The 26,459-nt window shown below is 41.0% G+C and overlaps 1 protein-coding gene across 1 annotated transcript in view; it reads right to left on the minus strand.

Annotated features, from left to right (window-relative positions):
• The window catches only part of OCA2 (OCA2 melanosomal transmembrane protein), a 286,600-nt gene that overhangs the window by 188,072 nt on the left and 72,069 nt on the right, over positions 1–26,459 (minus strand). Inside the window, exons 6-8 of the mRNA XM_077807125.1 lie at positions 24,930–25,087; positions 23,449–23,531; positions 22,936–23,089 (exon numbers count right to left, since the gene is read on the minus strand). Coding sequence (XP_077663251.1) covers positions 22,936–23,089; positions 23,449–23,531; positions 24,930–25,087 — 395 coding nt within the window. The remainder of the gene's footprint in view (positions 1–22,935; positions 23,090–23,448; positions 23,532–24,929; positions 25,088–26,459) is intronic.

Consider the following 26,459-nt stretch of genomic DNA (forward strand, 5'->3'; position numbering starts at 1 on the left):
TGCCTGCAGAACTCATTGCCACAAGATATCAATGAGACCAAGAACTTTGCACAATTTGCCCAGCTGATACTGGTCACTGTCACAGACAGCATTCTGACCACTGGCCTAGAGTTGTAGAACGGGTGAGTTGGGACAATTGATTTCTTATGGTAAAATAAATACATACAGTAATAGGAATTACCAATTCCTATTATTGTATGTATTTTACCATAAGAAATCAATTGCCCCAACTCATCCATTCTACAACTCTTTCTGAACACATTTATGGTACTTGATGTTAATTAAAAATACTGTAAATTTCCAAAACCATTGATGGCAGAATGATTTCAGAAGTCTGAAACTACTTCAGATCAAAATTCCACTAGCTATTCAAAGGTACTTTACAATCAATGGCAGATGCAGCCTCCCGATCCAGTCCTCATTACTCACAGCAGTAACAGACACCCACCCACAACACGGTGGGGGAGATGACGCTGCCAGGAGCCCAGCACCCCATCCCTTCAGCCTAGACACTGGGACATTTGAGAGCATTGCTCCACCCAGCCCTACTCCAGCACTTCCTCTGGCAGATTTTGCCCTTCAGGCCTCCAAAACGGTGCAGGACTCTGACATCATTGTGCAACGACGTGCCACCATGACACGTGGCCCAGGTTATGGAGCTACACACACCTCCATAACACAAAGGAAAGACTGCAGCTCTCCATCCCCATCCCATGTCACCCCAGAAGGTTGTTTTGGCACCTTTCGTTTTGTGATTTCTGGCGGTGCAATTGACCACAGTCAAGCCCCGCTAAAGCCACCCCTGTGTACAACTCATGCACACAGTTTATCAAGTGTTTTTTGGTAAACTGTAATGCTGCTTTTATGAAAATAAACAATTCTTCCAAAATTCAGAAGGCAAGTAAGAGCCTTATCTTTTAAGGAGGTAAAAAGAGATCATTTAGAAGCCAGACTACATTATTCTAAAGCAGTGGTTCCCAAACTTGTTCCACCGCTTGTGCAAGGAAAGCCCATGGCGGGCCGGGCCAGTTTGTTTACCTGCCGCATCTGCAGGTTTGGCTGATCGCGGCTCCCAGTGGCCGCGGTTCACTGCTCCAGGCCAATGGGAGCTGCTGGAAGCGGCGCGGGCCGAGGGATGTACTGGCCGCTGGTTCCCGCAGCCCCCATTGGCCTGGAGCAGCGAACCACGGCCACTGGGAGCCGCAATCAGCCGAACCTGCAGACGCGGCAGGTAAACAAACTGGCCCGGCCCACCAGGGGCTTTCCCTGAACAAGCGGCAGAACAAGTTTGGGAACCACTGGTCTAAAACATTATTTTCCCAGTTGAAATCTAGTGCACCGTGGCTTCTAAAATTTGCCTTTGAAGATATTTGATAAATGATACACCATATCCAACATTTCCTTTCTCTTTATAATGGTGATAAATAGCAGCTGAAAGATGATTGCCAATGACTTTATGTAGAGCTTCGGATGCAGCCCAATTCATCTCCTCTCCACTTTTTATCCAGTGATGTATGTGCGCCTGTTGCAGTAAAATATTTCTCTCAGTGAGGAATTCATTTGCATCTAATAAAAATGTCAATACTTCAACATTTGGATAGGAAACAGCTCTAGCAAACATCTATTTTGCTAAGGGCTTTATACTGTCACCCATCACTGTGGTATTAGAGCACCTTCCATGTAAAATTAATACCACAATCCCGAGTGGATCTCATGGAGTGTTTGGGGATAAAAGCTCTGCAAGGAGTAGGGGGTTTGGTTTTGAGTTTTAAAATGTTTGTTTACTTTTTTTGTTCTCAGAATGGGCTTAATGGGTAGAACGGGGTGTCAGTGCCAAAGGCTATTTCAAAGAGGAAGAAAAAGATGGTGAAGACTGTGCATTTGCCTGATCTCTCTGACGGTTTGTTCCATAGCCAGATCCCCATGACCAAGAATGTGTCATCCCCTGCTCTCATAGGCTTCATCCTGGGTTTGTGATCTGCATGGTCACAGAAGACCATAGCTGTCATGGGGGTTCACAGTCAGAAATTCAGCGTATAATGCAACAGGGGCTTGATCCATTAATTAATCTGAAGAGTAGGACTAAAGCTTTAATCTGGCAGCAGAACCTGATATTTGTAGAAACACAAGCAACCTGGCTTAATTATTTTCCCCTGAACACTGTCAAGTACTATAGATGAAAATTTGGGTTTGGTTTAGAAAAGGTACAAAATGTATGATATTTTGAATAGAAATGTTGAGCTAAATTCTGCCCTGCAAGGGATTTACTTCAAAGATTCATTTGGCTTCCTGGCTTCAGTGGAGTGGTCTGGGAATTTGCTTTACTGCTGAGCCAATGGGACAGAAATACAGGGGGTAGATCGGGGGTGGGCAAACGTTTTAGCCCAAGGGCCACATCTGGGAATAAAAATTGTATGGCGGGCCATGAATACTCACAAAATTGGGGTTGGAGTGCGGGAGGGGGTGAGGACTCCGGCTGCGGGTGCAGGCTCTGGAGTAGGGCTCGGGATGAGGCGTTCAGGGTGTAGGAGGGTGCACCGGGCTGGGACCGAGGGGTTCAGAGGGCAGAAGGGGGATCAGGGCGGGGGCAGGGGGTTGGGGCGTGGGGGCTCTGGCTGGGGATGCAGCCTGGGGATGAGAAGTTTGGGGTGCAGGAGGGTGCTCCAAGATGGAATCAAGGGGGTTGGAGAGCAGGAGGGGTACCAGGGATAGGGTAGGGGTTTGGGGCACGGGGCAAGGCTCCAGGTGGCGCTTACCTCAAGCAGCTCACAGAAGCAGAGGCATGTCCCTTCTCTGGCTCCTATGTGGAGGAGCGGCCAGGCAGCTCTGCACGCTGCCCCATCCGCAGGCACTGCCCCTGCAGCTCCCATTGGCTGCAGTCCCTGGCCAATGGGAAATGCAGGAGCAGTGCTTGAGGTGGGGGCAGCATGCAGAGCAGAGCCCCCTGGCTGCCCCTATGCATAGGAGCTAGAGCAGGGTTATGTCACTGCTTCTGGGAGCCGTGTGGAGCGGCCCCCAACCCTGCTCCCAGTGGGAGCTTGAGGGCCGGATTAAAATAGATGGTGGGCTGGATCTGGCCCGCGGGCCATAGTTTGCCCACCTCTGGTGTAGATTCTCTGCTGCGGCTGAGGTCTGCTGAGTGCAGTGGAAAGGAGAGCAGGGGGAGCCTCAGGGACCCAATTACAACCACCTGATTGTCTGCTTGGCTCTGTCCCAACCTGGAGGGCCATGAGAACCAACACCAGCTGGTAATGGGCTCTTCCAGGCACTGTTCACAGCTGGGGATGGCATAACATATATAGGTCATAATACCCTCCTTATTCCTGATATTCTTCTTACACCAGATCTTCAGAGGAGAATGAGTGGTGTAAGACCCAATTCCTCTGGGTTCTACGCCTGCTGGAGACTCGTCTCCACCTCTGGGGATTCCAAGGTGCAGAAATTCAATTATGTCCACTTCCTTTGTGCAAAATGGAGTGGGGCAAATTCACTGCCCCTGAATTATTTATTTAAGCAGCGATTTCCACCACAGTAAAAGATAGTTGTTGGGGGAGGTTAGCCAAAAAAAAGTGACAAAGTGTAACTTACACTGGTGCGGCATTCAATGGGTGTGCAAAACCAGCATTTACATGTTGAAGAGAGAAGAACGTGGATGTAGCAGGAATATGAGACATAGCTGGCCAGAGAAAGGGTGTGTCAGGGCTCACAAAGGCTGTCCTGCAGGAGCTACAAAGTAACTAACAGGAAAAGTAATATCAACACTGATAATATATTTTCCTTACTTAGTAATATGAATGTAATGCTGCCTATAGTTACTTGGACACATCTGTAAAAACAGTAAACTAAAATATTACATATGTTTAAATGTCAATGAAAAAATTTATAAAACATAAAAATGCAGACGGATGTGCAAAAGTCAAAATATATTAAAATTTTGCCATACAAGTGTGGAAAAGTATTTCATGCTTTTTTAAAAAAAGATTGACCAATAGTTTCCTATTTTTCAAAGAATTACATAGTAACTCTATTTTCCAGAACTGTTATTTGCACAAAAGGTACTTAGTGGGACTACTTGAGTGAGTAAAGACTGCATGTATAAGTAAGGGTTTGCAGGATCAGGGCTATGGTCTACGTATTTTAGTATTCATACAAAATAGGAAATGGTTTTATAAATATGGATGATCCATACAGGTCTGTGCAAATTACATACTGCTTCATATATTCAGTAAACCTAATTATTGCAACACCTATGGAAGGTTATCTTTGTGAACTGCAAGGAATATTTTTAAATGAAAACTTAGATTCTGTAGAAAATTGTGAGAGTCCCAGAGACTAGCTGGTACAACTCCAAGGTAAAAAATCCACTGATCTATGACATTCAGCCTTATATTCATTTCTACTCAAAGTGTGCCAAATTATTTGCTCTGATTCGATGTCAGTGGGGAAAGCTGTGGTATAGAAATCTCTGCCTGAAGGAAAATGACTAGAAGGTAGCAGTTTTGTCACTTCCCAATGCACTGATTTAAAGCACAAGATACTACTAGACAAGTTGTTTAACATAAATAGAAGGTGAATATAAGTAATGTAATAGGATGACAAGAAGAGTTTCATATATACATTGGTTCATGTTTACCGAGCTGAGATGTTCACTTATGAGCCTAAGAAATGAAAGTTACTAAACTTCTTTATTTCATAGGAAAGGTAACCCCAAAAAATGAAGTTTAAATAAATCAATTACACCAATTGATATTATTTTTTCACATTGCAAACAACTTCTTAATATAGATTTTGAATCAGATTGAATTATTTATTTTGAATATATTATCTCATGAATTTAGCCCTTTTTTTCTGTTCACAAATCTTCTGCAAATCATTTGTGAACCAAACATGGTTTCTGAAAGTGTATTCATTATTCTTAAATTATAAACAAGTATCTTGAATGAACAATACTCAACCTTTGGATTTAACCCTCTCAATTTATATTCCTATCATTAGACTTTTTAATGATCCTCACAGCTGCAGGAAACAAAGACCACCAACATTTCAAGCACTGATAGTTACCATTAGCTAGTGAAATGATATGAAAGAATGTACAGATTTCAAAACCATCACACTCCTAGACTTTAATAGAAATCAAGTCATGTAGATGTGAGCGTTTAGCCACACCTTCAGGTAAATTAGCTATAATCATCTATGCTGAAGGGGAATGAAAAATGGAAATGTTGTAGTTTCATTCAACTGAATTTGTTAAATGCTTTTTTTTTTGCCCTCCCTGATAAGTTGTTCCTCTCTTGAGGGAATAACATCTTATGGAAATAAGATTTGTGAGCAAAAAATCAACTTTGTAAAAAGTTAACAATAAAATGACAAAATAAATGGTAAAATAATGTGTGGTCAGCTGCGGTGTATTTTATGGACCGACAAGGAGAACTGGAAAGGGAGCTTTGGTCACAACTAGAGGCAACGGAGCCTATGAAAGTCACATTTAACAAGTAGCTAGTTGCTGTAAATTGGGACTCGTCTTAATTAATGAGAAAATGAACGGAGGCAGACAAAGCTCAATGAGCTGAGCTTGAGTAAATCCCTCATCTGACTCAGTCGGGGTTATCAGGTTCTCTGTTGAAAAGGGAGCTTTCTGTAAATTCAGGAGGTTGGTTATTTTCACGTGCTAATGTTAGACCAGTGATATTTTAGCTACAGGCAAAATGTCCTGGATGACTAGACAGACTAGGGCGAGCATGTCTAAGTGTTGCTAAGAGTTGTGAGCTTGAAGGATATAGACCAGACTATTTCTGTGTGCTGATAAGGCCAAAGTGTTTGGTTACGGAGTTGAAAGACACTGCAGTTTTCAAAACAGTCCTGCTTAGATAACTGAAGAAATCGGGTCACTACATACAGTAAAAACTAAGGATCAGATTTTCTAAAGAGCTCAGCATTGATTTAACTCTGCTCCCTCTGAGATCCATGGAAGTTGACTTCAATGGGAGCAGAATTAGGCCAATGCTAAGTAGTTTGGAAAATTCCATCCCTCAGGGCTATAAATACAATAGCCAGGGATATGACCCTGAAAAATATGAGGCAAAAGGTGTGGAGAACACAAGACTGGAAGGGACTTCCTGTGTTTCATCGAAGAAAAAAAGAGTTCAGTGTAATAGTCGTACATAAATTGCCCTGATTTCCTAGTTGCATATGGAGAAGTAAACTAGTGCTGCACTAAAATTTGGCTGAGTAGTGCACATGGCCAAAATATGATAGCCACTTTCTTTTAGAAGAGGGGAAAGAGGAGTTGCCATGCAGAAAGTGTGTTCAAAATCACTGGAGAACACAACATATCCCTGATGTAACCTCCAGCCATGGGGAGCTCTTAAAGCTCCAAGGAGAAATTAAAGTAGCTGCCCTCCACCCACAAGCCTCCAAGGAAAGCTGTCTGTGCAAACACCATCCACCCTCCTGCAGGGGTGAATCCCCATGGAGTACAGAAGATCTGTGCCAGCAACTACTGAACCACGGTAATGCGGAATTCTCTACTGCAATGGGGAATTTCTCTGGAATGTCTCTGTGAGCCATTTTCTCACTCACTGAGCCAGCCCTTCCATTCATGACACCCATTCTCTGCTTCAACAGTTCTCTCCATTTCCCTGTTCCTTCCAGTCTTTTCCCTGCCTCTTCCTTACTACTTTTCTTCTGCCTCCCTGTAAAAAGAGTCCCTCATTGCAGGAGTGGCTCCTCATGGCCAGGTCCTTATTGACAGTCACTCCATTGCTGCAGCGATCTCTTTTCCATAACTCGGCCCTCCGTCCAAGTCAAGATTTAGTTCACCCCTTTCAAAGTAACAGCAAGCCTAACATAAGACAGTCCTGGGTCCTCACAAGAGGATCTCTGGCCTCAGCTCCGGGTCTCTGCTCTTCACATCCTTGCCTCAGAGATTTCCAATGTCCTCATACCCTTCTCTAGACTCATGCCACCTTGTCACTGGCTGGTAGGGGAATCCGGGCCCTCTCACTACACTGGGATCCAGGCCAGGGACCCTACAACTAGCAATCAAGATCTGTGCACTTCCACTCCCACTCTTTGCTGCTGTTTCCCTGGATTCCTTCCTACCCAACCTTTCTCAGGCCTTCTTCTGCACAGCCACTCTAGGTTGACCCTTCTTTCAGGGTTAGGATCCTATGGCTTCTTCTCCCCCGGGCTTCCACCTCACCACCTTTCTGTTCCCAAAGAGTGATCACAAACTCTCCCTGCAGGCTCCTTCTACTACAAACTTCCTCTCTTTATACTAATCAGCCTGCTCTGTCCAGCTGAACTTCCCAATCAGTTATGTAACAATCTTGGGGTTCATTAAATAACAAGTCAGTCATTGGTGAACTGCTGCACACAGCCATGTGGTGTTCCCCACCCACACCACCAAGGCACATCTCCAAATTCCCACATTCACAACACAGTCCCTTATGAGGGAGAGTCTCCAAATCACAATCTTTCATAAATATATCTCTACATCTTCCCTATTAAAGAAAAACTAATGAACTTGTATGTACATGTATATAAACAGTTAACAGCTATCTAATAACATATGCTTTTAATTCTCAACCCATCTAGTACATTTCCATAAACCCACTGTGTCAGCTACCTACAGAGGAGAGGTTACCAGCACATAATTCTCGAGTGAGTCTTTACCACTCACTTCACTCAAATACCCCTTATACAGACAGGTTAGCAAGTCTCTGAGTCTTTTAGGACATTTAATTTCCTGCTCTGATCTTCTCAATATCAGCCTTTCAGTCTGAGTTGTTCTCTTGTTCCATGACAAGTTCACCTTTGTGTGTTGATGGTTAAAGAATCAGTCAAATAGGAAAAGCCAGAGTCCACCTCAGCTGTCAATGTGTTGGAACTTTCCGGAATTGCTTGTAAATCCCTTCAATTACATCAAAATGTGTCCCCCTGGTCTGTCTGAACTACATAAGACCTTGGATGTAGCTGTTCTTTAATGGTACCTCTCTGGCCCCAAGTATTGGAGGTGTGATTCCTCGGCACACTCTATCACTTGGGTTAAGAGATGGGCAATCACGAGCCCTTTTGTCAAAATAACATTTCTGCTTCCACTTCTGATTTTTTTCATCTTCCGTATGGTTTTATTGTTACAAGATTTCAACAAGTTATCAGTAATTGGTAAATTAGATCTGATCCTTCTTCCCATTAACAGCTGAGCTGGAGAAAAGACATTCTTCCAGAGGTGTACTTTGGTAAGCCAATAAAGCTTTGTACAAATCACCCCCACTGTCAAAAGTCTTTTTTGTAAGGTGCATTACTGTCCGTAAAGACCTTTTCACAAGCCCACTTGATTGGGGGTAATTTGGCCTTGCTGTTTTGTGATGAAAATCCCAATCTATGGCAAATTGCCTAAAATCTGCACTGGAAAATTGTGTCCCATTATTGCTAAAGACTTGATCTGGAATTCCATGTCTGGAGAAGATTCCCTTCCTGCCAGCTCTCTCTGACTAACTATTTGTACTGTGCAGTGTACACATTTCTGGATACAGAGAATAATCATCATCTGTGACTATGATATAATCCTTTGATTGCCAGGTAAATAAATCAGTGGCTAGCTTCTCATAAGGCCTTTGTGGAGTTGCATGAGGTCTCAGTGGCTCTGCCTGTTGGCATGGATTGTAATTCAATCAGGAAAAGCAGTTCCCGACTATATTAGTGATGATGTGGCTCTCTCTCATGCTCATTGTTTGCACTTCTCAATCTTGTGGATCTTCCGTAGCATTTCTTTTCAGAGACTCATTGGAATTATAACCTTACTGCCCTTGAAAATCATCCTATCTATCACAATAAGTTCATGTCTGCAGTTTCAATACTCTCTTATGCTTGGACAGCAACTGCTTATTTCTTCAGGCTACCCTTTAATTATCACTTCTTTAAGGATTCCCAATGATTCATCTTTCTCTGTTTCCTCTCTTATTTGTTGCAATTTACTGTTAGCTATGGGAATTGACTTTACTATCAGATCTACATAGGCTTGCATTTCTCTCTCTATAGTCTTCTCTGTGGGAGCTACTGCTCTGGAAAGTGCCTCTGTAGAGAACATGAATTTACCGGGCGTGTAGGTCACAACCAAATCATACTTGCAGCTTTATCATCATTCTTTGAACCCTTAACAGTCATTTATCAGTTTTCTAATCAACACTATCAGGGGCTTGTGTTCTGTTTCAACTTCAACTGTCTGTCCATAAATATATTGATTAAACGTCTCCCAGGCAAACAATATTCCTAAAAGCTCCTTTTAGAACTATGCTTATCTGGTTTCTGCCTCAGTCATTGATCTGGATGCATATGCCACTAGTTGCCAATAATCCTCATACTTCTGTAAAATCACTGCCCCAATCCAAACTGTAAAGCATCAGCTGAGATTTTAATAGGCCTTCCTGGTGCATAGAACTTCAACACTGATTCGTGTATCAGTTGTTGTTTTAAACATTCCCACGATTCCTCCAGTTCTCCACCCCAATACCATTCATTTTTATTCTCTAGACGTTTTCTCAAAGCTGCTGCTTTGGTAGATTAGGTATGAATTTTCAAGATAATTACCCATTCCCAAGAACCGTTGGACATCTTTCTTTGACTGGGGATGTGGCATCATTTCAATGGCCGAAATCTTCCTCTTATCAGATTTTACACCTTATTTAGAAATAATCCCCCCAACAAAAGTCATTTCTGTAACTCCTAAAACACAGTTCTCTCCTATGTTGAGATTTGCAGCTCTAGCTGCATCCCAGCCTTCCCAAAGTCTACAATCATGCTGCTTTTTCATTGAGCCCCAGATGATGATGTGATCCATTGAGGTGTCAACAATCATTAATAGTTCATAGATCATATGTATGCTTTTGTGGCACACTTCAGGGGCTAAAGCTGTGTTGCAGGGTAAGTGTAAGAACCCATACCTTCCAAATCGAGTATTAAATGTGCAAAGTTTTGAGCTTTCTTCAGTTAATTTTAGCTGCCAAAAATGTGAGGATGCATCCAATTTACTGAAATACTGAACATTTGCAAACTGAGCCATAATCTCTTCTCTGGTTGGTAGTTCTCTTTTTATAGCCTTGTCTCTGGGATCTAAGCATGTGCGTAGCTGCCCGCACTTTTCTCCACAATGACTAGGGAGCTCATCCATTCTGTGGGCTCCTCAAATTTTTTGTATTAATTACGTTGCTTCCATCCTTGCAAGCTCAGCCTTGAGTTTATCATGGAGTGCAAATAACACCTTTCTACATGGATGGATAACTGGAGGGAGCTGCTTGTTTTCTGGACTGTATGTTCACCCTGCAAGCAATCCAACCCTTGAAACAGGTCATGATGTTCCCGAAAGAGTGCCTTATAAACCAGGTTCAGTATGATCTTGTAGTGAGAGCACACATTTTACCAGACTGAGTTTCTCATATGTAGTCAGGGCTAAAATTGGTGTCACCTTCTGTTGACACTACAGTGAACAGGTGTTTTTATGGTTGATGCTAGCAGTGCATCTCCCCTTCATTGGTTTATTTGTTCTAGAATAACCAGTTACTTTTATTATTGTTGGTTCCAATTTTGGTCTTATTTTCAGTCTCTCAATCTTGTTCAAACAGAATATTAAGCTGAGCTCCTGTGTCCAGTTTCAGTGGAATAATTGTTCCATTTACTGTCATAGGTAGTATCCAGTCCTTCTCATCAGGCTTGTTAGATCCCAGTACATCTATGAAAAACTCCTCAATCAGATGGTCTTTAAATGACTACACTTGACTTTTCTGCATTTTGGATCTGCAGAATTTTGCAAAATTATTTTTTTCCCTTACATTTTTGACAGAGTTTCCCAAAGGCAACACACTGTTTGGGGACATGCTGTGATCCACACCTTCCACATGACCATCTGTACCCACACTTCTCCCTAGCAGTGGTTTTCATAGAGAGTGGTTGCACTCTTTGATTTGACCTATTCTGGCAATATTCTTTTGTACTTAGTACATGGATAACCTCTTCTAGCGAATTCAGTTCTTTGGCTTGTGCTTTCACAGTTTCTGCTGCCCTGCATATTTGGAGAATGTTTTCTGAAATTAAGACTTCTTCACAGAGCAGTTTCTTTCTTAACACATTGTCTTTAATGCCACAAATGATTCTATCTCTGACCAGAGACTCTGTCAGCTCACCAGTCATAGGTTTTACTGAGTTTCCCTAATTCTCTGACATATTGCTTAATGGTGGCATAAGTTTTTTTGCAAGCCTGTAAAAAGATGTTTCTCAAAGGTTTCGTTCCTTTATGGCATGCAATGTTCCTCCAATTTAGTCAGTATTTTACTTAACTTTAAGTTTGAAGAAGGTGAAAGCATGAAGTTGTTATAAATATACAATGCTTCCTCCCAAACAACATAAGACAGATGATTTCACTTTATCATTTTTCTCCTTTGCCCCTGTGGCTGCTAAATACAATTCAAATCTGTCTGAATTTTTTCCAGTTCTCGCAACATTGCCTGACAATTGCAGACTGGATGGAGGTTGCAGCACATCCATTTTTGGCTTTTTCCCCCCTTCTTAAGCTAGTCAAGCTACTATATTGCTTGCGAAATACATGCAAAAGCCTCTGTGCCTGGTGCTCCATGTGCTTCTCTGGTATGTCCCTTTGTCTCCGCTTTCAGTTGCATATAAAGAAGTTAACTTCAAAATGACTGCAGATTCCTTCCCATTCAGCACCTCTGACACCATGTAAAGATCTTGGGGTTCATTAAATAACAAGCCAGTGACTGAGGAAGGAATAAAACTTTAATAAAACAAACTGGAGAGCATCTCTGGTGAGCTGCTGCACACAGCCATGTGGTGTTCCCCACCCCTGCCGCCAGGGAACATCTCCAAATTCCCACATTCACAGCACAGTCCCTTGTGAGGGAGACTCTCCAAATCACAATCGTTCATAAACATATCTTCACAAGTTAGCCTCGCTCTCCTTCTAGGTGCAGCCAGGTAACATAATTGGCCCCTTACGCCCACAACATTCATTCAGGACTTGTATGGGGTACACACCCCATCACACTCCCTCATTCATTCCCTTCCCCTCACTCTTTTGTTCAAGGAAGAAATCATCTGAGCCCCAACAAAGGTGATGAGTGTTTTTTTTCAGTTTGAAAGCTTATGTGCATTAGAAATGTGTGGTGTGTGTTCCAGCACCTTGTTAAAATTTTAAGACTTTATGTCTCTCTTCCCTCTTGATTGCCGTGGGCAGCACGGAAGCTGTACAGCTGAACTCAGTTAAGCTAATTTAATGTTCTATTGCCTGTCTTGACCAGTTTAAAAAAAACCCCACAAATACAATGCAAGATAGAGCACATACACACTTCACATTCCTTCTCAAATTCAGCAAGACAGTTCCAAATTAATAAGGCAATAAAGACTCAAAAATGGACACTTTGAAAGGAGTTTTTACACTTGGTATTGAAAATATCACATCCCTATTATTAAAATACCTAAAATACCTCTACCTAAGAGGAGTCTGGACAAAAGCATCTTTTATAGTTCACTATGTCACTTAATTCCTAGAAGAGCAAGCAGCACTATCCAAGTGGTAACATTTCTATCTCATGAATTCTTAATATAATGCAATTTATATTTCATACAGTACTATAGCTGTACAGTCAAACCTAATGATGAGAAAGGAAAGGTTATTCAAAAATAAGAAAATTCAGCCCAAAAAAACTCAACCGCAAAAGATATTTAAAATTATTTAAACAACTAGAGAGGTAACGCCAGGGATAGTACTAGAGGGCCAACACTTAGTTTGAGTTAAAGAAAAAAAAAGTTAAGTTTTCTCCTGTTTTTTTGTTTGTTTGTTTTTTTAAATTTCAATTAAAACAGTAATTTGGTTTGGAGTTTAAAAAATTTCTTACAGTGACTATAACCTTCTATGCCACCTTCACATCTCCTTTGAGGCTGCTGTAAGATCCTACTTCTTTTGCAATATTGCAGAAATTGTAGATTCCACAATATTAGGCTTCCACCGCAATTTAGTTTCAAATGAGCTCTGCACAGTTCACAATTCTGCATACGTTTGGAGGTTTGCAACACACACTGTTTCCCCATGAGTACACTAAATGATCTTGGAGAGTTTGGGGCAGGGCCGTAACCAGGGCAGCGTGAGTAAGGCAGCCACCCAGGTTGCAAAGCCATGGGAAGGGGAGGGGGAACTGGAGCAGTAAAATGATGAAAAAAATGGTAAGGGGTAGATTGCTTCAGCAGGCACGGTATTGCCTGCCTTACTTCTGTGCTGCTGCTGATGGTGGCACTGCCTTCAGAGCCGGGCACCTGGCCCGCAGCTGCCGCTCTCTGGCTACCCGGCTCTGAAGGCAGCACCGCTGCCAGCAGCAGCGTAGAAGTAAGAGTGGCCACACATGCTTCCTGCAGGGCTCTACCCCCTACCAGGTTTTTTTCATCATTTTTCCAGCCCATTTTTCCACTCTCCCTCCCTCCTAGCCTTGCACCCTGGGTGGCTGCCCCACTCACCCCACCCTGGTTACAGCCCTGTAGTTACACCAAATTCTCCGGATATCCAAAAAAAAAAAATCACAGACATAACATAACAGTTGGGCGTTTATATCATTGCAGCAATTTTTCCTAAATGAATGGGTCTATTGTGCCTTACTGCTATTAATAAAGGTCCATTATTACTTTTCAGCGATTTTCCATCTCTTGTCCGCAACTCAGCTGCAATTATTTGATGATCATCCTGCAATTCAGGTAGAGTCTTAGGCTGGTGGCAGCCAGTGACTAAAACAGCTCCCCGGGCAAGATAGAGCAGCCACAAGACTGTGATATCTTACGCTGGCTAAAGTGGTTCCAAAGGGACTATTCTACCAGACAAGGATCCTTACCTAAAAATGTCACTTCCCTGCCTGCAGCCAGCCCCTACCTGCCCCTTGTACCAGATTTACATCAGCCCACAGTGCTCCTTGCATCAGGAGAACACTTCAGATATTTATTTAGAGCAGCTTTAAGGTTACTTTGAGTTTTTTCCAGTAGTACTAAGTGTCCTTTCCAGGGCTCAGGATCTGGCCTATGATTTCTAATCTGACACTGTCCCTTTAAAAGGCTAAAAAAGAGGAGAGCTTCAGGCCAGGTTTTTGTGCATGGATTTCACGTTTAGAATTCATCCTCATTGGATTCAAATCCATGCACGTTCAGCATCTGGATTGGGGAGGGCAAATTACAGCCTGTGGGCTGGATTTGGCCTGTAAGGGCTTTCAATCCGGCCTGAGGGATTGCCAGCCCCGTGGTGCCATGGGGCTAAGACAGGCTCCCTGCCTGCCCTGGCCCCACGCCACTCCCAGAAGCAGCCGGCACCACGTCCCTGCGGCCCCTGGGGGAGGGAGGGGTAGAGGGCTCTGTGCACTGCCCTCACCTGTAGGCACCACCCCCCCACCACAGCTCCCATTGGCCAGGAACGGAGAACCACGGCCAATGGGAGCTTCAGGGGTGGTAGCCGCAGGCGAGGGCAGCGCGCAGCGGAGCCGCCTCCCTCACCCCACCCCCAGGGGCCACTGCTGGACATGTTGGCCACTTCCGGAAGCCACGTGGAATTAGGGCAGGCCAGGAGCCTGCCTTAGCCCCGCTGCATGCCACTGCCACCCCGGAGCCACTTGAGGTAAGCGGCGCCGGGCCAGAGCCCGGATCCCAAACCCCTACTGGACCCCAAACCCCTGCCCTGAGCCCCCTCCTGGACCCCAAACCCCGCACCCCCTGCCCTGAGCCTCCCTCCCACACCCCGCAATCCCTCCCACACCCCAACCTCCTGCCCCAGCCCTACATTCATGGCCCTGCATACAATTTCCCCACCCAGATGTGGCCCTTGGGCCAAAAAGTTTGCCCATCCAGATTAACCCTGCCTAGTGCCAGGTCTCTTGATCTGGTAGCTCTGGTACATGGATTCTTTTCTCATCTTCCCCCGCTAACAACGTGCTCAAGGACCAAAGATGAGCAAGGCAACATATTGCTGTCTCCTCCAATCATATGGAAGGCTGGCAGGGCCAGTAGTTTCTTCTCTTCACCTTCTCAGAGAGGCTAAAGGAAAAAGGAATCACAAAGATTCTTCACTGAGAGGAGATGAGCAGCACTGGTGATCTTCACCCCATTTCTTGCCCAGACCAGGAGCTGACTAGCTATTCTCTTCCCCCTTACCTCACTAAAAGCATGGAAATGGGAGCCAGAGTGAGACATCCTACTCCCAGCAAGGTTGGACAAGGAGAAGCTAAGGGGGGGTTCTGCTTTGTCCTTTCCAACAAAGGCTATGAATACTCCCTCTCTCCTTACATAGTTGCCACCAGTCCTCTGGCAGAATATGGAGGGATACTCTGATCTGCACACTGCTACCTCCATTTTTAAGCAAAAATAATCAGTGGTATAAGTACCCATGCTGAGTGCACTGATCTTTGATCCCTAGCTCTACCTGAGCGCTGGGAAAAATCTCCCTCAACATCGGCATACCTTAATTGAGCCTATTCAAATCACTTGCTATTATGAATATTTGGCATATTAAGAAAATATTTTATTCAGTTTTCCCATCTAAGCATTGCATAAAAATTGACTCTACTTTGAGTTCAAGAAATTAAACCTAACAGATGTATAATCATAATTTAAACTTGTTTATAACATGACTAGAATATGGAAGAAAATTGAACTTTTTTTCCATTAAGTAATAAAAATTGTGACCATAAATCTATGTTTCATTAAGTAAGCCACTGTAGGATTTTAGAACTCAACAATGCACTTGTGTGTGTCTATATTTTAATCAAAGAATTCAATTACTCAATGTTACTCAAAGAACATTTTAATGTTAACTCAATGTTACTCAAGATGCTAGATTATTAAAACATCATTTTAAAGATCATGGGAGGATTTTTTTTTTTAGGATTACCTGTAAAACAGGATAAGAAATTGAACCTCTGGTTCCTCTGATAAACCCAGTATGATGCGGGGTTCTCAAAGAATTTCAGATATCTGCTGGTATCATTTTTCTGCCATTAAAATTGATATGTTGTTAGTTTCTTATGTATAATAAAATAACTACTGGTTTCAGAGTAACAGCCATGTTAATCTGTATTCGCAAAAAGAAAAGGAGTACTTGTGGCACCTTAGAGATTAACCAATTTATTTGAGCATAAGCTTTCGTGAAGCTGTAGCTCACGAAAGCTTATGCTCAAATAAATTGGTTAGAAATAACTACTGTGTTGCACTTTATTTTTAACTTTATAAAATACTTTGTAAAACAGTTTAAAATGGCAATTTCATGTCTGTTTCTGATAACATGATATTTAAGTAGCATAAATAGTTACAGACTGTGGTTCTCTCTATTAGATTTTAATTTACAATAGCTAAAGAGAGGCCTTATTTAAAGGAAATACTGAACAAGGCCACACAACTAATTATACCTCCCTACTAATGATCCTCCCCCCTACATTAAATGTATCAACCACATACATCTTCCTATGGAGCTATAACTAATTATTTGCCTAATATTAATATAATTTGCCTAATTTATATAAATCCTGAGTACCCAAGGACTAGGTAGTAGGGTGTAGTATCTTCTTCCTCTAGATCACTGATTTTCAACATTTTTTTACGTGCAGAACCCGAAAAAATTTTAAATGGAGGCACGGACTTCTTTGGAAATCTTAGAGTCAGCGGACCCTCTGGGGTCCATGGACCACAAGTTGAAAACCACTGCTCTAGATCACCAGTTCACATCCAACCCAGTAGCTGTTTGGTGGCCTACATAAAGTAAGTTGGAATTCTCAGCCCACTCTCGAAGTAACATCACTACCGGCATCCTTCTTGGCAGTCTCACAGGAAAAGCTAAAGAGCAAATGGCCATGAAGACTTTAATACCTTTTTTGACTCCTAGAGCTGGTAAGTCTGTGTTGAACTATATTGGTGGGGCTGTGTAGAAAATGTTTGCATTGATGCTGCCCATGCTAAACAGAGAACTTCAGTTTCTAGTTCTATCAATGCAAAACCCTTCATTAATCATAAAATCATTTTCAAAAGATATATATTACAATTAATTGTATTATATTTATTAGAGTTAATATACATGTAATAGGTAACCATAATATTAGCAAAGTGTGAAATACTCGTATATAAGGACAGAAGGGCAAAAGTCAAAGATGTTTTACCACCACAAAGTTGAAGGATACAACGGGATCAGTATATGATTCTATACATGTTAGTTTTACTGGCATATGCTCTGTCTCTAAAAATAACATTTTAGTGTTTATTGAATTTGAGTTAATGTGATAGAATTAATTATTTTAATTACAGAAATAGACACAAGGGTTAACTGAAAAGGAAACTGAAAGAAGAGTGGGTATAGAACAGAGATTGATGCAAAACCAAGACACCTTCTCAGTAAACAAATGTAATAAGTTATCAGGATTTCATTGCACTTAGCATCAATTTTTCTGCTTGACTCTTTCAACTGGAAGTAGGACTTCGTCATATTTCTTTACTGAATCCTTAACCATGAATTTTCTGAGTTTAAATAATTTAGTATTTTCACTCAGAGGATTTTTTTAAATGTGCTATAAGTGTTTTTAGGGGCAATATATACACAACCTTAACTCTAAAAAATGTGTGTGTTGGACCTCAGATGTTCTTGTCAACTGCTGGAAATGGCCCACCTTGATTATCATTACAAAAGGTCTCCCCACTCTCCTTCTGGTAATAGCTCATCTTAAGTGATCACTCTCGTTACAGTGTGTATAGTAACACCCATTGTTTCATGTTCTCTATGTATATAAATCTCCCCACTGTATTTTCCACTGAATGCATCCGATGAAGTGAGCTGTTGTTCATGAATGCTTATGCTCAAATAAATTTGTTAGTCTCTAAGGTGCCACAAGTACTCCTTTTCTTTTTACTTTCTCAGTGTGATTCTTTGAAAATCAACATCAATTCAATATTTCAGATGCCTGTATCTCATTACAGATATCTTCATATAATAACATCAAACATATTTATGTCTCAGCTTTTCTGTAGCACTTATCAATCATGAAGGGATCACAGAGGGCAGATATGAGAAGAAAAATATAGTTAACCTATTATACATTATTCTTTTTAAACATACATTTGTTTGATTTCCTGTGTAGCTGCAGTGACTCACAACCAAATGAAATACTGCACACTTGTCAACAATTCTACATCATGATACAAGTCTTTTACTTTAATTCCACACATCATAAGAAGTGTGGAGTTCACACACGCACACAGAGTAGAAACAAATGCCAAGGTTCAAAATATAAAATGTAACATGGTAAAGTATGTTTTTCAAATGAAAAACCAAGAGAAGAAGAAATTAAAACAGGAGCTATTTCAATAAAATAAAAGCAATAGAAACTCCAAATACACCAGGGTAACAGATCAATATTTGAAGAAAAATCAACTTAAAAAAATCAATGCAAAGTTATTGAAGGAAAGGATGGTCACACGAATAAAGGAGACTTCAAACGGAAAATGAAGGTGAGATGGCCATAGAAACTAAATGGATTTAAGCACAGTTGCAGAATGCCAGCTCATAAGGGGACAAAAAGGTTATATGCTAGAACATTGGGTGTCTGTGGTAAATATAGCAGAGTCCAATAAAAGCAAAATGGTTGTGAAGGTGATTTTCCTTTTACAGGAGGCTGGTTTGAGTTGGATATTGTAGAGGTGGGGGTTGGTTGGGTTTTTTTTGGGGGGGTGGGATGGTTTTTTTGCATGTGTGTAAGATGTGACCAATGAATCTATCTTTACTTGTATTGCCATTTAAAAATAAAAATGCTTAACATGTCTTTAAGAAGCTGACTACAAATCGATATAATGACAATGTCTTGCCTGAAGGACAGCAGATCTAACAGACAGTATGATTTCTACCACAGTGCAGTATCAATACTAGGTACAACTTCTACTTGTAGGACAACCAGTGTAAATCCAAAGTAACTCCCCTTTGCGGTCAACACAGATTTACAATGCTGTAATAGAACAAGCGGCAAAGAGTCCTGTGGCACCTTATAGGCTAACAGATGTATTGGAGCATGAGCTTTCGTGGGTGAATACCCACTTCGTTGGATACATGCAAGTGGAACAGAATTTGGTCCCTAGTGTGACATTCACAAGAATATGGTTTGGGAGGATGATTATGCACTTTAACAATGCACTTAAGTTTCTAAATCTGAATATTTTACTTCATCAGAACACCATTAGTTTCACACTATAAAATTATCCCCACAATCAAAATGGTGAGAGATGGACAAATTGGCTTAGGCAAAATAAGAACCAAACTAAACTTTTGCCCATTCCCTGGACCGAGCCTTTTTCACTGAAATCCCAGTTCCAGGGAAATCCGAGATATTGATTGCAGCACTGAGCCTTTTCCACCTCCACCACAAAGGTTTCAGAAATGGGAGTCACTGAAATCCAAGTTCCAGGAAAGTTCAAGAGAATGACTGCAGCAGAGACCAGTGCACAAGGGTGAAGCTAGTTCTGCCATAGTTAATGAGCTGCTGCTGGTAGCACAAGTTGGGAAGAAGACAACAAAGATAAATGTAAGATGCTACTCTTAGGGGGAAAAAAAAGAAGTGCAAAAATACAGAATGGGGAATAAATGCTTGGCAGTAGCACTGCTGAGAAGGATCTAGGAGTTGTGGTAGATCACCATCTCAACATGAACTAGCAACGATATGTTGTTGCAAAAAACCAAATGCAATTTTAGGTTGCATTAACAAAGGCATAGCATGCAAATCATGGGAAGTGATAGTACCGCTCTACTTAGGCCTCAGCTGGAGTACTTTGTCCAGTATTGGCCACCACTGTATAGGAAGGATGTAGAGAAACTGGAAAGGATCCAGAGGCAAGTGACAAAGATGATCAAAGGGATGGAACGCAAGCCATCTGAGCAAAGGCTGAAGGAACTGGGTATGTTTAGTTTGAATAAGAGGAGATTAAGGGGGTTCATGTAAGTGGTCTTCAAATACTTGAAAGGCTGCCATAAAAAAGATGGAGAAAAGTTGTTCTCTCTTGTCACAGAGGGTAGGACAAAAGGGAGTGGGGGTTCAAACAACAGTGTAGCAGATTTAGATTAAATCTCAAGAAAAACTTCCTAACTGTAAGAACAGTAGGACTATGGAACAGACTGCCTAGAGAAGTCACGGAAGCTCCTTCATTGGAGGTTTTCAAAAGGAGACTAGATAGCCATCTGTACTGGTTGGTTTAGACACAACAAAATCCTGCATTTTGGCAAGGACTTAAAATAGATTGCCCTTGCAGTCCCTTCTACCCTTACAATTCTATGATTCTAAGAAAGGGCCATCAGAGTGGGAGTGCATTCTAGGGAATGTGAGTTTTCCATAGAGGATCCACTACAGAACATGACAAGCAGGAAAAAACTCTTGCTTGGTGATGAAGATGGCCTTGTGTTTATACAGACAACTCAAGAGGGCACCAAGAAGGTACGGTTCTGAGTTTTAGATAAGCTTCTGAAATTTTGGATCTTTATCCAAACTTTCATCCATGACAAAAACTGGACAAAGTTTGGGCTGCATTGGCCTCCCTCCCCAGTTCAGAGCTCCCAGATATGGGAATAAATAATGTAACCATTTAAATGGCTAATCCTTGCGTAGCTGGTTCTTTCCTAACTTGGCTTTTCCTGTTCATGTTAAATGTTATTGGTCAGATGCAACATGTTACATAGTCTTTGAACACAGGTAATTAACTCTCTTAGACCATTTTTTCCTAAAGTCACCTTGCTTTTTTTTTAAAGGCAAATTCAAAAGATAAATATTTTACAATGTCACAGTGAATCAAAACAGTGAGCTATAAAAATGAATTAAACGAAGATCAGAGAACACTAAATTGATAAATGGAAATGAGTCAAACAAAGGGAAAGTGTGAAAGACAGAAAAATGAAAAGCAGCAGCAATGCACAAAATGGAAAGTACTGAAAGATTATCTCTGTAAGACTGGGAATTGATTTCTCTGGCAGCGAGAATGGAACAATAGAGCACTAAGAACTGAGAAATCACTACTCTAGAAGCCACAGTTTCAAATGCCGCATGTAAGGTAAGTCACCGTTTATCAATTATGTCACTCACATTCTGCAAGTGATTCGTGGGGAAACCAGATAATCATCATATTCTGTTGGAATGTTGATTGTCCCCTTTGATTTCTGCCATTTAAAAGTTTCTCTGTTTGTCACTGGAACAAATACCATTTTGAAGGCAGCTAGCTGCTGATACAATGAAAGACTTTACCATTTTGCAAACTCAGATATAGAATAAAAAATAGTTACAATGGAAATATGACAAAAATAATTTTTCCAGTTTTTTATTGCTGTTTCTACCCTTGAATCTGCAGAAGTAGTTCCACTGAAGCACACATCTCAGGGTAGAATTGGTCCCTTAATATTTTAGCAAAAAAAACCAGCTACAGTTATTTTAAACATTTCTCCTAGGAACAATAAGAACATGCATGCATTTCCAGGCTTTATGGTCTAGTGTCTGCAGTCTCAGTCCCTGAAAGTTTTGTTGGCTGTTATGACTTGTGAATTCTTCACGAGTAGCCTCTAACTTGCAAACATCTGCACACAAAAAAGCCCAGTCACCACACAAATTCAAAACCTAATGTTTTTGCAATTGCTAAGGACTGCATACATTTTGGAGAATAAAAGCGGCATTAAAATGTATTAAGGTTATTTCAATGATGTGCTGCATATATTGATGCTTTTAAATCAAAATCCAGTATACCATCCCCCTTCACACTTAGTGTATTGAGATAACACATCTATAAAGTACACAGAGCCAGTTTTAGCCTCATAAATAAACCTCCACTCCTGAAGTGAATAATCTAAACTTTTAACCCTCTGTCACATGGCATCTGTCTCTGTTATTGAAATTGGATTGGAAGAAAGGTATTGCTTATCTTATTTAGCATTTTAATGGGTAACAGTATGAAAAAGATCATGATGATGGATAGGGAAGAATAATCAGCAAACCAGACATTGCCATTATGAGACACTCCATAGACCTGATTCTCCTCTCACCTGCACCAGTGAAAATCAAATGCAACTCAGTTGAAGTCCATGGACTTCCACCAGTATAAAAGTGGTGTAAATGTAGAAGGAATTATTTCCTATGTCTCATCTTTTAGCTACAGCATATTCATGTTGTTATTTACAATCCAAGAAAGACTTGTTGAATGGCAAAACATAAATCCTGTACCATTTCTCATATGTCTACCATCTTGAGTCATGATATAAGATATTTGAGTTAAACTGGATATCTAGTAGCCTTGGAATAAATGTTTAAAGTTCTTCATTCCTTGACTTCCCTCATATTAACTCAAATCCTCTCCTTCCTCCCTAAAGGATGGTATTTCTGTACTACCACTGTACCTAATTTCTGTACCTACCACTGTAGGTATTTCAAATTGTCATTGTTTCAAAAATAAAAGTAATGTTTATTTTACTGTTTTACATGTGCAAAAGATTTCTACTTTGTTCTGAGGTATCTTAGAGAAGGGAATGATCAAAGTGACTTTTTAACTTGTGTCAGTTATTTGCTTTTGACTTGAGATCTTATCCACCAAGTTTCAACCCAGACTGACTTTGTTACAGAGCCAAGTTAAAAAATATAATGGAAATACCACAAGATTCCTATAGAGAGAAATAACCAAGAACTGCTCAAATACTATGGAGGCAGTTAGTAATAACCTACTAGGATCAGTTGCCACTCATTCCAATTTCCTTCAACATATTTGCGAGTCTTGTTTGTGCCCTAAGCAATGTCTGAAAGTACTGGAAGGTTTCAGATTCGGAAAGTACATTAAACTGCCAAAAAAGATACAAAAGCAGACACACACACACAGATACACAAAGTGCATACACTGGCTTACCTCCAATATGATAAGCACATAAACGCCTGCTAAGATGACTGATGCAATTGTTACTTGTGTCTCTATATTTGCATGAAGGTACTGATGCTTCATGGAGAGAAGAACAATTTCAGACTCCTGTAGGAAAGCTTGAATGTTTACGGAGATTGCATTACTGTAGGAAAAAAAGAAAAGTTCTGCTTCCTTACAGAATGAAATAGCAACTGTTGTATTTTTTAAAATACTGTAAAATTGTTTCATTTGTTAAAATAAAAAATGTAAAGCAACTTTTATGATACTTGAATATCAGATTGTAAATGCCATGTCTTGGAATGTAACTTAAGTCCAAGAAGTGGATAGGATGACTGTATTGTAATTACTTTTAAAAAACTAGGAAAGTTTATATTTTACTGACAGTCTGAAGAATTAGAAAATGATGGAATTTAGTAGTTTTGTTTAAAGAAAATAAAATATATTTTCATAGCATTCGTCATCAGTTTATACAAACTTTTATTACAGTTGGTTTCTGCCAACCTGTTAAGTATCTCAAAGATTCTAGTTGTGATAACTTGCTCATTTCGTCTTGAATTTAAAGGTAGAGTCCAGTTGTATAAGATCTGCAAGAAATTCAATTTAACAACACCAGTAATTAAAGATCAGTAAAAGCGGTGCATGGCTCTGTTCAATTTTTCTACACATTTTTATTTTGGTGTCTACACAGTTGTGTCTAAATTCTGGTCTACATCCAAGATGTATGGAGATCATTGACCAATGGAAACTGCAGCCAGAATTTGGTCCTTTACATGGAGAAATGACTACAAAGAACTCAGGAAAAACAGCTTCTGCAACATTATATGTTGCTGCACATTGGTATGTGGGCAAGTTATCTGAATGCACACTGGAGTGTGTATTTCAAATATGGGTGCAGGGAGTCTCTCTCTTTGGAGCCAAAAAGGATTTAAAGAGACAAAGTCCAGTCAAAAATCGTAGCCGAGATTCCTCATTCCTGCTCTGTCCCCTTGTCTCAGAGGAGCAGCACAAAGAATGAAAAAAGCAGTCTTAAACACCCAGCTGGGGATACCTTTGGAAAAAGGAACCCCTGGTGGCATAAAGTCAACATAGACAATTTTTAGCTACCTGCCCTCACCCCAGTGTCCTGGGCAGTCCAGGAAAGTGTCCAGCAAGAGGTGGGTGACTGGAGCAAACGGTACTCTGGCTATCCCAAGCTAGCAAAAAGATCTCTTGGGGATTGTTACAATTGTTACAAATTATAGCATCCCTCCCATCAGTAAGAAATGCTGATTTAACATTATAATTACCTCGACAACATTGCGCCCAGTGATGTGACTTGATGAGCTAATGGACCTGCTTTTATTAGCTTATCCATAGTAACCATGAGTTTGTATGCAGTTACAATGCTGATGATGAAGGTGTGATGCAACAACAAATCACAGGCCACCCATATACACAGAATCACCCCCAAAAAAGTAGGTGTCTATGGTCATGGTTATTTTTTAAACTATGTTGCTTCTTCTTTTAATTTTCATGCATTACATGTGCAGACACATTAACACACATTATAGTACTCTGATTTGTCTCTCCCTTCAGTTAATCATCTCATTTTTCATAAAATCTGTTTGCATAAGTGCAAAAAAGCACCTTAAGTCTGTTTCTTCGTGTGCTTCTTTCCCCCAAAACCCTCAAGTCAAATTTCACTAATTTGATTTCTTCCTAGACAAAAGTACTTGTATGTTAAGTGTCAGGTCAGACAGAGTTGTCCCCAGAGCTCATTAAGTTCCAAAAAGAGGGGTTAAATGCAATGCTGAAAGGTCAAGATAAAATGTAATTTTACTATTTACGAATAACATAGCCAATGCCGACATCAATGTACATTTCACAGCAAAAACAAAAATCCATGTAATGTTGATGGAGATAACCCAGTATCAGTAAAAGAAAGGAATCTCAAAAGACATGACACAAAATTTCCAAAGACAATGATATGCAAAAACCATAACCTGCGGCTGACGTCTCCTTCTAGATCCAGGGTCTTCTATGTGCCCAATTTGCATTACTATGTATTCCTCTGCCCGCCGATCAACCACATCTGCTGCAAAAGGTCCTCCTAATTCTAACTTCAGCAGGGCGGATTCACGAAAATCGGTAATATTTATAGCTGATGGAAAACCCGTTAAGGGTTAAACTTCCAGTGGTAATTATGTAGGATTACACATTATATTGAAATACGGTATAGTACTTAACTCAAACGGAAAATGCAATATGAGGCAGTCTCTCAAATGCGATCTAAACTATTCTCAGAACACAACCTATGTAAAAAGATTCCTACCCTGTGAAATGCAGTTATCACAGGTAGCCATTTTTTTTTTTTTAAAACCGTGGTGCTAGAAGCCAACTTCTGGAGCAGCTGTGAATGTGGGAGGCAACTGTATCCCCACTCCTTCCAGTTTAAGTTACAGGCTGTTTTGTTGCTGTAAACTTGCAACTAGATGGAAAAGGAAGTCCATGTTGTCAAGAACGAACAATAAACAACAGGTCTCAGAGGAGCAGCCGTGTTAGTCTGTATCCGCAGAAAGAAAAGGAGTATTTGTGGCACCTTAGAGACTAACCAATTTATTTGAGCATAAGCTTTCATGAGCTACAGCTCACTTCATCGGATGCATGCAGTGGAAAATACAGTGGAGAGATTTATATACATAGAGAACATGAAATAATGGGTGTTACCATACACACTGTAACGAGAGTGATCAGGTAAGGTGAGCTATTACCAGCAGGAGAGAAAAAAAATCCTTTTGTAGTGATAATCAAGGTGGGCCATTTCCAGCAGTTGACAAGAACATCTGAGGAACAGTGGGGAGCGGGAGGAAATGAACATGGGGAAATAGTTTTACTTTGTGTAATGACCCATCCACTCCCAGTCTCTATTCAAGCCTATTCTATTCTATTTAATTTAATTGTATCCAGTTTGCAAATTAATTCCAATTCAGCAGTCTCTCATTGGAGTCTGTTTTTGAAGTTTTTTTGTTGAAGAATTACCACTTTTAGGTCCGTAATCAAGTGACCAGAGAGACTGAAGTGTTCTCTGACTGGTTTTTGATTGTTATAGTTCTTGACGTCTGATTTGTGTCCATTTATTCTTTTACGTAGAGACTGTCCAGTTTGACCAATGTACGTGGCAGAGGGGCATTGCTGGCACATGATGGCATATATCACATTGGTAGATGTGCAGGTGAACGAGCCTCTGATAGTGTGGCTGATGTGATTAGGTCCTATGATGGTGTCCCCTGAATAGATATGTGGACACAGTTGGCAACGGGCTTTGTTGCAAGGCTAGGTTCCTGGGTTAGTGGTTCTGTTGTGTGGTGTGTGGTTTCCACCAATTACAGGTGTCATGACCCACAGCTCCTGAACCCAGGCCTGTAAGGGTCCTGGGAAAAGTCACACCTCATGCTCTGCTCCTGCTTCCCAGGCTTCACTTCCTGGCATCACAACCCACCTTGACTCCCAATATCTGACTTGTGGTTCCTAAC

This window comes from Eretmochelys imbricata, chromosome 1, assembly GCF_965152235.1.
Source record: "Eretmochelys imbricata isolate rEreImb1 chromosome 1, rEreImb1.hap1, whole genome shotgun sequence".
Classification (NCBI taxonomy): Eukaryota; Metazoa; Chordata; order Testudines; family Cheloniidae; genus Eretmochelys; species Eretmochelys imbricata.